Below are 15236 nucleotides of genomic sequence, written 5' to 3'. Positions count from 1 at the left end.
AAAAATAAAAAAGACAGCAGAAAGCGACACACAGAATACCCAAAAGACAGCCGAAAAATAGTGCAATGAAGGAGATAAAATAAAAAAGGCTATATATAGATATAAATATAAAATGCAAAATATGAATATTGAAAAAAACTAAATATATAAAACAATGTTTAGGGCAGGTGACAAGTTTTTTTTAATGACATTTGGAATTAGTTATATCAGTGTTTCTCTTTTTTCTGAATCCAAAAACCCCCTTTGTCCAACTATGACATTTTGCTTAGAAAACTATTTCTAAACAACTATAGAGCATAATGATGGAATGAACAAATGATAACACACATTTTAAAGAATCTCACTTTGTAAATACATACGTAAAAAGAAACTGTATGTAGTGCAGTGGATTCCAACCTTTTTTAGAGCGTGACTCCATTTTGATTTCAAGAATTTCTGGCTACCCCAAAGACATTTTTTTCCAGAATTAGTTTTTTTTTATCATGTTTTGAGCTCAGATATTTTCTTTTTACTGCATTTTAGTTGAACTAGATTTATATTTTGCAAAGTAAAAGTATAGAAATACAGTTGTTTAAGATTGTGTGTTGTTTTGATTAAAAAAGAAAGAAAGAATGACAATTGAAAAAATTCAAAAATATATTTAAATTTTTCAGAAATTTCTGGCGATCCCACATGGGTTCCGACCCCAAGGTTGAAAAACACTAATTTAGTGGCTCCTGAATAGATTTATTTTTTCTATAGTTTTGATCATTTCCGGTCATGTCATGCCTGGGGTGGGACCAAGACTGACACTTTATTTGTTAATTTTCCACTCTCTCTCTCTCTAGTGCTCCATGTAGTGCCATCGCGTACCCCCATTTTAGAAACACTGAGTTATATCATTAGTTTATTCTGCAGGCTAAAACCTTAAAATCCTGAAACAAACAGCTCAATTTCTGATATTGTATTTGCAGAATAACCAAGCTAAACTGAACTTTGGCTGCAGATAGATTGGATCAACCCAGGCCAGGACAGGGTGAATGAAAGACTACACAATGAACAAATTAACATTTATGTGACATCATCCTGATAATGTTAAAGTATGCACAAACCTCACCGTAGATCAGTCATTTCTCATTTGTAGGTTTTACCTTTGCTTCTCCCTCTGATGATGCCCAGTCTACACCTGAGGGAAAAAGAAAACATCCTCCTCTTTCCTCCTGCACACCAGCTGCTTGTCCTCAGGGACTCTTTCTGAGGGAAGGTGAAGAAAAGCTGTGTGGGGCTAAGGTGCCTTTTCCCAAAAGCCAACTTTCCTGACGTGTTCATTTTCTAAACAGTGAAGGAGAAGAAAGTGGTTCTTCTCTGAGACATCCAGGTCCTGTCCTGCTGTTCTTCCAAACTCCTTTTCTGGAGAACGTCCAATCTGCTTCAGCAGGTCCTATTTGACAGCTTTACAAACAGGAGTAAGTTGGTTTTTCTTTAAAAAAAAAAAAAAAGAAGAAGGTTGGCTACATATCCAACAAGGAATCTGTTTATTTCCTATAATCATTAGTAAAGTACATCCACATCCAAGCAGCCACGAGCAGAATGGCTGAAGAAACGTATGTTTTCCTATCTCTGGCACTGCCTGCTTCACAGGAACAGATGGCTCAGGGTTCAGGGCTGTGGGCACAGCTTGACAGACACAATGCGATGGAAACTTTCTATGCAGTGTCCCAGGGCTGATCTTCATTAGAATGGTGCATAATATGAGCCAGTGACAAAGGTGGTGATTTCCACTTTTATTGTTTAACACAAATCAAACATTTCTTACTGAAGCATAGAGCTGTCACATAGAAAAGATATATATTTGATCACTATATTGTACAAACAATAAAATTATATTGTACAAACATATTACATTGTTTGTAATATACAACAATTGGAAATATAATGATATTGTACAAACATTATATTATGTTGTACAATAAATATAAGTACATCGTACTTTGTACAATATAAGTATATTGCACAATATAATGTTTGTATAATATCATGTTTTTACAGTATAACTATATTGTTTGTACAATATGATATAATGTTTGTACAATATAATGTCATGCTTGTACAATATAATATCATGTTAAAATTATATAGACACATTTACAAAATGACTCCAAAAGAACACAAAACATCTACACACAAAACCTTAGTGCTGTCCTGTATTCATTGATTGGTCATTATTCTAAATAGGAATGTTCATAATGTGGTCCTCGGATCAGATCATGTGTTACTACTACCACCAAGTGGTTGGTTTTTGCCATTACAAAGGTCATAAACAGAGGTCATCACTTTCTCAGGCCTGCATTAGGTGACAACCTACTATTCAAAAAGAAGACAAAATGAATCTTGCTGGAACTACTGTGTCAAGACTCTTTACAAACAAAATGTCTGATCACAATACATAGATAATGAGGTTTGATTGTATTCATGTTGTGTGAACAGTTGGTTTAGATGTTACTTAACCTTGTGGTATTCCGTCTGCCATTGTTACCTGTGCCATTATCTGTATATGTGTCAGTAACCATAATACTGTTTCTTAAAGAGTTTTTTTTTTTTGTTGAGAAAATTGACTAGGAAGCAGCTATTTTGTTTGTATTAATTCTTTGTTAGATTGAGGTGGAATTCAATACGTTTTTCTTCTCCCCACTCCATTTCAAGTATCACTGTGTGATTATTATTGTGAAATAAAAATAAAAGAAATGAAAGAAGACGGTCCAGCTGCAGACCTCCACTGTCAGCCACCTCCTCTCTGAGATACACTCCACAATCATCGGCAGGATGTGACGTCAGGATAAAAAGTAAAAACAAAACAAAACAAAATAAAATTGATACCACTGTCTTTAAAGTTACATTTGATGGACATTTCTGGAAGGTTTTTTCTGCATTTTAATACCTTTTTATAGCTCTCATATTTGTGTTTTTTTTTAAATTACAAGATTGTTTTTCTGTCACCACTAGAGCGTAATCTTACAGAGGCCAATGTGTAATTTGAGGCAATGCATGGAGGCTAGTGACTGCTGTCTATACATAATTTATTCTAGTTTGTAATGTCTCACTGTTTATTTTCATTCACATACCCCTGGGGGTACACAAATTGTCATAAGGTGTGAAAAAAAACAAAATAGAAAATTGATTTTATATGCCTAAAAGCTAATAAAAACACGAAAACATTGACTAAGGTTTTCGTAATTCACACATGAAAGGTTTAAATTTATGAAGAAAAACACTAGGGCTCCATCTGTATTAATGCCTGATTATAAACTTTCATGAAATAACTATTGGTCTTGCTAAAGGTCTCTGAATAAGGTAATTAGTATGATGTCTATGCATTACTTTAACATAAACCTGTCAATAGAATACATTTCCAAAGCATGAGGGCTGACACCAACTACTGAAAATATACTATAAAGCATTCTACACAGCAGGACAGTGAATTAAAATGTGTTGACCTTTGTTATTTGAACAGCTAAAGCCAGCATAAACCAAACAGTACTACCACATTTCAAACAATATCCAACTGAAAAAAACCCACAACTGAACAGTCACTATTTCCTCAAAACAAATGTGTAAAAAATATACACTTTTACTAAACTAGCCTAGATGATGTGCTGGAAGAGAAACAATGTTGATATAAATGTATGTTTAAGGTATGGGTCGCTGCTTCTCTTCGGGCATCTTGTCCCTTTTGTTCTATTCCAGCATTCATTCATCTGGAATGAGGCAGGGTACAGCTCCCATTCACCCAAGGGAGAATAGAACCAGCTGAACAGCAATCAGTGCAGACACCAACTCACATGGGACTGTTTTACCATTTACAACACCCATGCAAAACAAAAATAACTCATTAAAATAATTCATAATTATTCATGACAGCCTCCTGTACTTAGACATTTAATCATTTTCCACCCTCAGTGAGAATAATGTTAGAATTGAAATGATCAGTCTAAATTTAGTTTAAAATCCATTACGTTTATATTCTTTGACTTAAGAGCCCAGAACATCTACAGTTGTAGTCTAAACCAGATCTATAGAAATAGGTATTTGGTTTTTAAACCCAGTATTAATCATAAAGACTAAGATAAAAAAAAAAACAATCAAGCAAGCGTTTACAATTATACATTTTTTTTATTTCGGACTCCCAGTTTATTCATTCTCTTCGCTCCTAAGTCTGGCGTTGGGGTTGGTGATCTTGATGGCCAACTGAGCTGCCCTCTCCACAATCAGCTTTCTGTTCTTGGAGGAGATATTGTGGGCGATCTCAGCACAGTGAGTCCTACAGTGGAGGAGAAAACAACAATGAAATAATGTGCATCAATTTATGTACATACCATTAGAACCCAAAACTATACGTGATAATGCAAATACTTTTTCTCCGTTCTTTACTTAACTTGAAAAAGTTTAAACATCGACAACATTCCTCCAGTTTATGGATCACCAATGAGAAAAATATTAATGAAACCCTCACTTCATATAATTATAACCTTTTATTTGCTCAAATAATGACCACAGTAACAAGAGGTGCAGGAAAAGACACTTGTGTTATATCTCCACACATCTATTAGCAGAGTAGCAGTAGCAGTGCTTTAAGGCAATGGGACTTAAGGCTATTAATTAGATCTGCATCCACTATTTAAAAAAACAGAGTGGGTTTTACTTTGAAGATGAATGCTACATAAATAGATTGTTTAACTTTGTACGTAAATGTCCAAGTAAAGCAATCCTGATGTGCAAAAAAATAATGGGAGTACAAGTATATGTCTACACCTGGCTTTACTTTGTACATGTACACATTAATACTGAAGTACACTGATTTCAGAGCCAATGACATTTGATCCAAGATATTTGGAATATCTCCTGCATCATATATTCTCACAATCCAAGAATACGGATGACAAACGCTCACCGCTCCACTACTAATAATCTTCAAGTCAAATCGAAGAAAATCTATTTTAGTAAATACTAAAAAGTTCTGAACCTCACTATCAGTCGTGATTTTTTGGATATTCCAGGGAAAGTAAAAAAAACTAGTGGATGAAATGAGTGTGTCTGAAGCTGCTTGTCAACATGACACGGTGTTTAATACAGAAAATGTATCATAATACATGCACACAAATTCTCTAACATATAATCAATGTTATAAAAATGTGTACTCACTAAGCTAAAATTCCAAAAGAAGCTCAACCAAAAATAAGTATCTTAGAAAAGCACACGCCCTTTTTAACAATGCAAAAAGGAAATACATTTCAAATATTGTAATTTAAGTGAGCGTTTTTAGACTTGGACATTTTTGTCAAACGAGTTTGCGCCCACCTAATACAATTGGTGCCAACAAGTGACATTTGACGTCCAGAAATTAATCAAAAACATTAATTCTCAATGAAATCCACAAACTTAACTTAACATTTGACCACACAAATCAGGAAAAGCAAAAAAACAAACAAAAAAAAAAAAACAAGTTTAACGGCTACTTTACTATTCATCCTAAATTATGATATTGATCAGAAGTAACATCTCTGCAATAATACATAAGTTAAAATTTTGATGCCAACAAAGGCTTGGCATACCAGACAAAAATTCATTGGATATTGTTTTTCAAAATGGCTATAGATACTATTTTCTCAATAAATTACCAAGGAAGGGATTCTGGGTAAAAGTGATTGGACCACACAAACACAAACACAAAGCTGCACAAACTTTTGTCTTTTCTCTCAGGACAGCATGAGTCATGGCTTGTTATGGGGCAGGTTTGAGTGGTATATCGGTTCATATCGAATACCAGCGGTTTTATTTATAATATCAACTTTTCATATATCGCAATACAGTCGAGTACGTAGTGTACACAACATTGAAAAAGTGGAGCATTGGAACAATTGGAGACATTGTTTGAGAAAGGAATGTTTAGCAGCTGCACTAAACATGTAAGAGGACCAGTGTTCAACCTGTTCAAGTCCACCTCAGACTAGTTCAGTTACGGAGCCACTGGCCTCGTTGGATGTTTCACTGGGGTTGGATGTTTACAAGAGCGGGTTTATGAAGTACTTCGATGCATTTCTTATTCAATCTGTAATAAATGTAACTATAATTTTAAGCATTTTGTGGGGTCATGCAGACCTGTATTAATGCTAGTGTCAATGTTTTTCCTCCAATATTGCATTTCACATGAAATGACAATGGTCACTGTAAGCTAATTTACTGCCATCTATATCCTATTAATCATTGGATGTGGTTAACACCTAGTGGTGCTTGAATAGTTATATTAAAATTGTATAAAATATTACAGTAAAAGATTTCTGCTTATTAGTCTTAACAATCACAAACTGAAAATTAGTGCTAAATTAATTTAAACCATGCACAATAGAAGAAAAAAACCTTTGAATGAAACCTAATTTTTCTTGTATATGTAGTTAATAAAAAGAGAATTGCAATATTTCTTCACTGTCAACATTGAGACTATATAACTGTTCAGTATTAAAGGTGAAAAATTGTTACAGACATAAGAAATTACTACATACTTGTTGCTCATCATCAGGACCTCCAGCTCCTTAACATTGTGCACGAGGAACTTCTTGAATCCAGATGGCAGCATGTACTTGGTCTTTTTGTTGCTACCATAACCAATATTGGGCATCAGCATCTGACCCTTGAACCTACGACGAACCCTGTTGTCAATACCTCTGGGCTTACGCCAGTTTTTCTGTGGGCAGAAAGACGATTGTTATTACTAAAAACAAAATTGGTCAAAATCAAAGCAACACGCTTGTCATGGTCTTTATTTTTTAGACTTACCGCAATCTTGACATATCGGTCAGATTGGTGACGGATAAACTTCTTGGTTCGCTTCTTGACGATCTTAGGTTTCGTCAAAGGTCTGATGGCTGCCATGATGACTAGGAACACAAAGACAATAGATATTTAAAATGAGAGGTCACTGAATCTAAAGGTAGATTATGCTACATATTCAGAGGAGAAAAGCCATTTCAACTACAAAGTAGTATGATCAATAACAAATATTAAGAAAACAACACTCCAAATTTATCTGAAGGTTGTGCATTTTAACTTAAAATCTGGGCACCATTAAATATGTGCTGATGCAGGGGATAAAGTCTGTATATACAACGCTCAGTCAGCAGCCAAATGCTTTACTTCAGGGGTCCTCAGGTCCCTAATCCAGCATTTATTAGACATCTCTCTGCTCCAACACACCTGCCTTCAACGCATGCACGGGAATAGTTTCTCACTGCAAAGGGAACTAATAGAACAGTAAATTGGTAAAATAAATTGGCGAGAATTTCATAGTAAAGGGACAAGCAAGCGTGCTAGCTTATGTTAGCCTCAGTGCTGTTTGCATTCAGTAGACCGGCTAAACGTGTTTACAATACGGCGTCTTCCTTCTTTATATTTAAAGTTGGGCCTGTGCCCCTACACACGCAAATTGTTAATGACAAATGACTATATTAAATAATTAGCAGACAACGGTTTTTCGTGGTTAAGTCAGGCCATGACTGAACACAGAAACCATGTTAGCTCCTAGTGCGCACTGAACACCACAATAGCAATTTAGGGGAATGTAACTTATTGGAAGCTGTCGATTTAAGTATAAAAACAAAGAATGTGAGCTAACAGTCAACAAGCATCAAAAGGATGGCCATTTATTTGGCTAAATATTACAGATTGAGTTAGATTGAGTGAACTCACCCGCCGATGCGAATCCGAAAGGGTTTCAGCGATGGCGGAAAGGAAGAAAAAGGACTTCCGGGAGTGATGCAATGCCTTATGGGTACTGTAGTTTCTGTACTTGAACGAGCTTCTTGACATTTACTGACATGTAAGAAGTTGAAATAATAAAATATTATTATATAACTTCATTATAGACTTTAATACCAATTGTTACCTATCTGGACACTGCTACTTCAGTTATCAATTTGGAAGTTGTACACATAAACGGGAATTAGCCAAAATGTGTTTTACAAAACTATTACTAACAATGATTAAGAGTCCAAAACATTTGCTTTGTTAATCTTTACATTAAAAAAATATCCATTTTGAAGTTGTACAGCAATACCTGTAATTTAACATAAATGATCCAATTGTTTTTATTTATTTATTTTAATTAATAAAACATTGAATTGTTTCATTTTAAAAACATTACTATTGCATTCTTTAGTAGAATTTGTTTAAAATGTGTTTCCACCTTATAAACAATTTGGCTGGAATCTCAGCTTCCCTCTCCAACTTACCCTCCCGACGAGCTTAAGGTGTTGAACTTTATTTTTCTTCCCGTAGACAAGCCACCCTACATTTTTTTTTATTTTATTTTAGATATAGTACTGTATAAACACATCTAGCACAGAATGTTTGACACTACTGTCTAATTTCATTAACTTTATTTGGTTAAATTTGCTGGGCTAATGCTGAAACTCGAGGGGCCCGAGGGACCAATTTGAGTGGTTCTCAAACTTTTTTGGCCCCTTGGTCCAACTACAACATTGAGTTACCCCCACAGCTCTCCCAGTCACAACCTTCTCTCACGCCGCCATCTTGAAAAACCCCCACATACCCCCATTTGACAAATCCTGCTTTAGAGCATTGATATCGGCCTGCAAGAGAAAGTAAAAATGACAGGCCAAACATGAATTATGTAAATTATCAAATAATTCAGACAGATATTTCAGTCCTTCCAAACACACACATTTTATGAAACTCCACATTATTTGGCAGTGCCAACAGCTCCCCAATGCTTACATCACTGATGGAAGTCAGTTTCAATACCAAATTGTTCAAAGACCTCCCAATTTTTCCACAAAATCAAGGAAAAGTAAGAACATATCCTACAGGGACTGATATCTGTCATTTATTGCTTGGATAATGTAAGTGCCTTACATATCATTTGTATGAGGAAGTGCAAACTAGGGCACAACATTGTTGTTGACAACTTGTAATCAAACTGCTTTGTATTTGGTCTGGATTATCCTGGGCTGAATTGCACCATGAATTCTACATTACATTGTTATTACATGTTTGCCAAAGAAGGATATGTTCACCTCTGATTTAGAGTGGAATAATAACCACTATTGTTATGCAAAATAGTTGTACGTACACACCCTTTGGTGTGTACGTGGAATTTAGTTGTCTACTTCCTCACATACTGAAAGCAATTTCCTCTAGTTTATCTGTGCTAGAGCTCTGAAAGGGATTGAAGCAGTCTAGATGGCTGATCACCACCGGCACGCGCAGCACCAACATCATGGGGCCGGCCCACCCATGGTTCCCACTGTAAGGCCTGCTTGTGTCACTCCTGTCGTGAGTGAATGGACGGGGTATCAGCCTGTTAGGTAAGTGTAGCGTGTTCATCTTTTTCGCATTTTAATTTAAAATTGTTTTGTGTTATATTCCCAGTTCCTTGATAAAACTTTCATTTCCCGTTACTTTCAGCCCTCCGGGTGGGCCATACGGAACTTTTAACCCTGGGTATATGCCCACGTTGCCCACATTGCCCACAGCCGGAAGAGGGCATGGTAAGCCACGGATGTTTAACTTATGTAGATTTAAACAGTTATTTTACTATTATATATTATCCATTATTCATATGAAAAGTGTGTAATGTTTTTTGGCTTCTCCTGAAGAATCTGAGTGACGTCACTTATGACTTACAGGTCAATTGAGGTACAGTGCATTTAAAGGTAGGAGTTAAGAGTTGTTTAGAAGTTTCTCTGTCCTGCATCAGTGCAACTTATTGTTTATTAATTAGCAAAAGAGACATTCCCAAGTGGTGACATTATGGATGAAAAGGGAAAAAAAAAAAACAAAAAACTTCCAAACAACTTCGAAAGAGGAACTATTCTTGAACTGGAAGAATGCTAACAACGTCTGGCAGGGAACAGAGCCAACACAAACAACGATAGAGAGGAAGAGGAATAAAAACAAGACAACACTGACTACAGATGAGAATACACAAGAAAGGACTGTTCAGAACAACTCAAGAATGTTTGACCAGAGAGACATGTAAACCCATGTAAATTTGCGATGGTAAAACAGGGGACGGGACCCAGATAAGCAAACTGCTTCTCTCGTCTCCTTTTTCGGCATGTACAAAAAATGTAAAAAAAAAAAAAAAAAAAGTGAATGTAGCCATGTCGGAAATAAACTGAATAAATAAAAATAAAAAATAAAATTTACAAACTTAACATAAGTCACAAGTTTTCCCACGTTTTAAACATGTGAATAAACTGCTTCTTCTTGTTTTTTCCAGCCATGTTTGCCCCACCCGCAGCGTTGGGCGGCCACAGGACTCCTCCAGCAAGCATGTTTGACAGCATACCAGGCTATGAAGGGACTGTGGCAGAAGGTGGAGGTAGAGGCTGCTGCTATTTCAATTTAAGTTTCAATTATCTGCATTAACATAAAAAATATGACATGCAGATCAGGACTCATATCAACCCAACACAACCGAGTCAAATTTCACAATGTTTTGTCAATAACAAACCGGCATCATCATTTTTGAAATTTTGCTGATGATGAGTTTTCAATTTTTGAAAATGATCCCGAAGCCATATAATGATCCCGGTCCACTCCAAGATTTAATGGAATCTTTTATGGCGTAAGGTCTTGGTCAAAATCTTGCTATAATAAAAAATAAATGCAGGGGAATATAAAACAATATCTGCGCGCACACCTCCTTCAATGAGAAGTTCATAGTTGATTTCAGATCAGTTGGCTTCCACTAGGTGTTGCACTTGTGGATGAACAATGAACATTGATGGTAAATGATATTAGAGTGGGTTTTTTTCTCCAATGTTGCAACACACATACTTATTACTTCAGGTGCTCTTAAGTTTACAATCAATCTTATGTATTTGCTTTTTTTTTTTTTTTTTTTACTTTTTCTTTTTTCATTTTTCCATCCACATTAGACATTTTCAACAACATTTAATTTAACTTTTTTTTTTTGAACCTTCAACTTTGAACTTTAGCTGTTCAGTCATTCTTCAACCGACTTCGACCATTCAACCTTTAACATGTTCAGCTGTCTGTTATTGCTTTGATAAGTTTATGCTATGCTATGCTATGCTATGCTATGCTATGCTATGCTATGCTATGCTATGCTAATGTTAATGTTTATGCAATGCTAATGCAATGCTATGCTCATAATGCTAGGTTAATGTTAATGCTAGGTTAATGTTAATGCTAGGTTAATGTTAATGCTAGGTTAATGTTAATGCTAGGTTAATGTTAATGCTAGGCTAATGCTAGGTTAATGTTAATGCTAGGCTAATGCTAGGCTAATGCAGCGTTCAACGGCTTATTATACAATATTTTATGTTTAAGATTCCTTACTTTAGTTAACTAAGTGAATAAAGTATCCTTTCACTATTTCCTGGAGGTGGATGTCTGCCACCTCCAATGCCTGCTGACCCGGTTCTTCAGCCTGAACCTGCACCTCAAATGCCAGATTGGACGTAAGCATTTTACCTTATACTTTTTCCCCCTGGCATTATTGCTTAAGATATTGCAAAAACAATTTTCATCATGTGGCCCTAGAAATGGTCTCATAATCAACTGAATAACATCCTTTCACTTCTGCCAGTATCCCATCGATAACTGAAGAAACTGCTCGTGAGGCGTTGATCCTATACGCCTCCAGTAAATGTTGCTACAGTTCTGCACCAGCAAAAGATGGTGTAATCACTAACATGGAGGCCTTCAATACTTACAGGGTAAGAGGAAGCTGACTATTGGCACATATGATTGTTTAAACAGAATTCTTGACTAAATAACATTAGTCGGTTACCTGCTCAGACTCATACCTTGACAATGATTTATACATGTGTTTTTCAACCATTGAATCTATATTTTTCTTTTAGTACCGCCTGGAAACATTTACTGAATCTAGATCGACAGAGTGGAATCACGAGCCCTACGTTGGTAAATCAGTGTTTATCTTTACGGCTTTTGTCTCGACAAACATACATTTATGTTTTTATAATGCTCAAGTCTAAGGTTTAAATAAAGCTGCAACCCATGATCATTATGCATCAGATAAATCCATGGAAAGTTTGAAATTGCCACTGCAAACACTCCATTTGCACATTGCATTGTGGGATGTAGAGACGGAAGCATAGAAGTGGAGATGGAGATGAAAACAAGCTTTTTTTTTTACCTTTTTCCTTTTTTTTTTGGAGTAAATTATGTTCGATTCATTGATCTTTGAGATGTATGATTTTTATCTGATAAAATATTATTGTAAGTATTGTGGGATTATTGTAGACTGTCTGATGATTTTTAACTTCCTGGGTTTAGGCCAGCCAGTGGATGCATTTACTCAGCCACCACCAGGGCCCTGGGATATTGGTGTCCAAACCCCTAAGTTCTTTCTGAATGCCGAAGACACAATCAAAGTTCCCTATACGTCGTCTGTGAAGGTATAGAATGGGGACCAGTGGTAATTGGTTTTGAAAATGGAAAATAAATTTGATAGTATAACATTTGTTTTTCCAGCCCTGCCATGGCTGCGTGGGAATGGGTCGGAAACCTTGTACAGTCTGTGCAGGTGCTGGTAATGTAAGTGTTTTTTTCCACAGGCCTCAGTGAACAGATGACCTTAAGTGGGACACCATGTTAGCACAACCAGATTATTTTATTTTTGAAATGAAAAACAAATATTAATATTCATATTATTAAAATAAAGAAATAAATAAATTACCTCCTAAACAGAGATTCTGCGGGGCATGCAGTGGATCTGGTTTCCGTTTTGGATCAGCCAGTAATGGAGGTGGCCAATGTCTTGTCTGCAGAGGCAGAGGAAGACAAAAGTATGCTGTAATTATTTTTAAACAAAACACTCACTTATTACAATATTAGACCAAAATATTATAATATATAAAAAAAAACTTTAATATATGATAGTGCTTATGTTTGTATCATGCTTGTTGGGTAGATGTAACATTTTTTGCTTTGTTTTACAGATGCTATCATTGTAATGGGCAGGGATCAACGCAGTGTGACATATGTCTGGGAAAAGGACAACTTTTGGTCTACATCAACCTTACAATAAATTGGTAATATTTTACCCAAATGGTTAACTTATTAAGAACTTACGGGAATAAAACGACAAGTCTAAATCTTTATTGTCATCAAATAATTTAAAACTACATTTTGGTGGAGCAATTTTCCAGATGCTAAATGAGAACATTTTTTTAAAAAAAAAAGGGATAATTTGCAAATAAGAAAGTATTTTAGTGATATTTTACATGAATAAAACAATTCTCCATATGAACCAGAGTTTACAAAAAAGCCTCAATTTAATCTGCAGTTGCTTAACAAATGACAGGACAAACCACCATTCATAATTAAATGAAAATAGAAGCAAAGAAGGACAAATACAGTAAATAAGGAACTAAAACACTATAAAATACCAGCAGTTGGTCAACACTGGTTAAGTTGATGAAACATTGGTGTGTACTGCTTTTTAAAAAAGCAAAGTTTAATTTTTTATGTTATTTACAGGACCAACAACTCTGATGACTACATTGTGGAACAGTCGAGTGGACTTCAGGTGGCCAACCTGAGCACAGTGTCTGGCCAAGAGCTGTACAGGGACTCTCAGTACTTGGTAAAAAGATTATCTTGGTATTAGGTATTTTTAATTAAAATCAATCCGAATCATTTCAGTAATCCCAGGGGAAAAATTGGTTTTAATTAATGTATATATTTACTTTTAGTTTTGTGTTTTACATTGCTCTGAGCTACATAGGAGGTGACCATGAAAATGCATGTTGCCCAGTTTAAGTAAAACAAACAAATAAAAAACATAACATCTTGCAGACTGACAATAACTAACAATTAAGATATTTGGGGGTCATCCGTTGCAGGTACACCCAGTGATGGGCTTCCCAGATTCTTTGGTGGTGCAGGCCTCACAGCGTTTGGTCAATGAACACAAGAGCAGATTTTCCAATACATCACGCATACTACAACAGGTGTGTAAACTTTAGGATCATGAGAAATGTCTTCATGATTAAAGGTTTTTTTTAAAAAAAAATCTAATTTAGATTCTCTGTCTTCTTGGTTGTCTTTGTTGTCTGCAGTGTCACACGATTGAGCTGATCCCCGTCACCAAGGTCACTTATTTGTGGGAAAGAGAATCACACATGTACTTTGTTTATGGAAATGAGTTTAAAGTCTATGCAGAGAACTATCCCGCTACTTGTTGCTGTTCGGTAATGTAAATGCAAAAGTCGTGTAGGAGCCTATTAACCGCGACAGGCTGGCTGATATGGAAGGGAGGAGTAGGAGAAATAATATCAGCATATTTGGAATACCCGAGTACAAAAAAGGGGACGACGTTTGTTCAAAAACTGCTCACAACTGAGCTTTCACTGCCACCAGACGTTATCCTGCAAATCCAATGGGCACACCATATCGTTTTAATGTGATGTATTTGATCGTTGTTCTATGTATCTACATTGGCACAAGCCCTGAGAAAATGCCGTCCTTTTTCGGACCATTCAGGTTTTTGTTTGTTTCTTTTTCCTCCTTTTCATATCATGTCAAAGGTAGAGTGATGTCATATAAGAGTTATAACAAATTATACCACTTTGTTTCACATATTAAACCATATTTATCTAGTCATCTTTGGTTTTCTCTTGTCATAAGGAAATTAGATGAAAATGTGCCAAAATTCTTCCTTCCAATGTGAACCAATGATATTTGATGTCTGAAAGCTACTCTGGGATCTCTTGGTTTTTCTTCAGTACAACTTGTGTAATTGATCAATTAATGTATCTAAGATATGTGTATGTTATATATTTGTTTCAATTTTGTGATGGATTGGTATCCTGTCAATGGTGTACGAGGGTAGGCGGACATTAGTTTATTCTTTGTATGGCCTACTATATTGTAAGAAGAGTATAATTCGAAATAAATAATTTCAAATAACCAGGTCACGCCAAACCCTCTCTTTGGGATTCAAGATTGATCGCTTCATTTTGTCTCCATCAGATTGCAATTTCCCATTTCTCTGGAAACATATACTGTACATGCAAATTTGAAACACTACAATGTTTCAAATTTTCAAACATGCCAGTGACCTGGCCATCAGCTGTAGAGGGCAAGGCTGAGAACCACTGTGAAGTCTCCGCTGATCCAGTAACTTAAAGAAGAAAAAAACAAAAGAGGAAAAACTCATATCCCAGTTAGGGAAGTGCATTGTTAAC

The 15236-nt window shown here is 35.7% G+C and overlaps 3 protein-coding genes across 4 annotated transcripts in view; 1 reads left to right on the top strand and 2 right to left on the bottom strand.

The window, feature by feature from the left end:
- LOC114467360 (glutamate receptor-interacting protein 2-like) overlaps nt 1-1428 on the bottom strand; it is a 52070-nt gene extending 50642 nt beyond the window's left edge. For both annotated transcript variants that reach the window (XM_028453575.1, XM_028453580.1), the window contains exon 1: nt 1131-1428. In XM_028453575.1, coding sequence (XP_028309376.1) covers nt 1131-1308 — 178 coding nt within the window. In that variant the 5' untranslated portion in view covers nt 1309-1428. The remainder of the gene's footprint in view (nt 1-1130) is intronic.
- A 2701-nt stretch (nt 1429-4129) lies between these two features.
- On the bottom strand, nt 4130-7840 carry rpl32 (ribosomal protein L32). The gene is made up of 4 exons (XM_028453087.1): nt 7720-7840; nt 6811-6911; nt 6537-6718; nt 4130-4297 (listed from the first exon to the last, which is right to left on the bottom strand). The coding sequence occupies exons 2-4, from the start codon at nt 6904-6906 to the stop codon at nt 4168-4170; spliced, it is 408 nt and encodes a 135-aa protein (XP_028308888.1). The 5' UTR covers nt 6907-6911; nt 7720-7840; the 3' UTR covers nt 4130-4167.
- Nucleotides 7841-9129: 1289 nt separating this feature from the next.
- On the top strand, nt 9130-14958 carry LOC114466572 (protein SSUH2 homolog). The gene is made up of 13 exons (XM_028452111.1): nt 9130-9356; nt 9457-9539; nt 10274-10375; nt 11405-11480; nt 11609-11738; nt 11886-11946; nt 12322-12443; nt 12520-12582; nt 12736-12833; nt 12987-13079; nt 13528-13633; nt 13893-14000; nt 14109-14958. The coding sequence occupies exons 1-13, from the start codon at nt 9232-9234 to the stop codon at nt 14247-14249; spliced, it is 1308 nt and encodes a 435-aa protein (XP_028307912.1). The 5' UTR covers nt 9130-9231; the 3' UTR covers nt 14250-14958.
- Nucleotides 14959-15236: the final 278 nt, after the last annotated feature.

Source organism: Gouania willdenowi, chromosome 7, assembly GCF_900634775.1.
Source record: "Gouania willdenowi chromosome 7, fGouWil2.1, whole genome shotgun sequence".
In the NCBI taxonomy this organism is placed as follows: Eukaryota; Metazoa; Chordata; class Actinopteri; order Blenniiformes; family Gobiesocidae; genus Gouania; species Gouania willdenowi.
This window is presented reverse-complemented; position numbering and strand designations above follow the sequence as displayed.

What these genes read in the sequence shown, in the direction of transcription:
- LOC114466572 (XM_028452111.1), top strand. Translation starts at nt 9,232, where the DNA reads ATGGCTGATCACCACCGGCACGCGCAGCACCAACATCATGGGGCCGGC. An exon ending in CCTATACGTCGTCTGTGAAG is followed by an intron (nt 12,444 to 12,519) that starts GTATAGAATGGG and finishes TTGTTTTTCCAG; the next exon opens with CCCTGCCATGGCTGCGTGGG. An exon ending in ATCAACCTTACAATAAATTG is followed by an intron (nt 13,080 to 13,527) that starts GTAATATTTTAC and finishes TGTTATTTACAG; the next exon opens with GACCAACAACTCTGATGACT.
- rpl32 (XM_028453087.1), bottom strand. Translation starts at nt 6,906, where the DNA reads ATGGCAGCCATCAGACCTTTGACGAAACCTAAGATCGTCAAGAAGCGA. An exon ending in ACCGATATGTCAAGATTGCG is followed by an intron (nt 6,719 to 6,810) that starts GTAAGTCTAAAA and finishes TTCTGCCCACAG; the next exon opens with AAAAACTGGCGTAAGCCCAG. An exon ending in GTCCTGATGATGAGCAACAA is followed by an intron (nt 4,298 to 6,536) that starts GTATGTAGTAAT and finishes CCTCCACTGTAG; the next exon opens with GACTCACTGTGCTGAGATCG.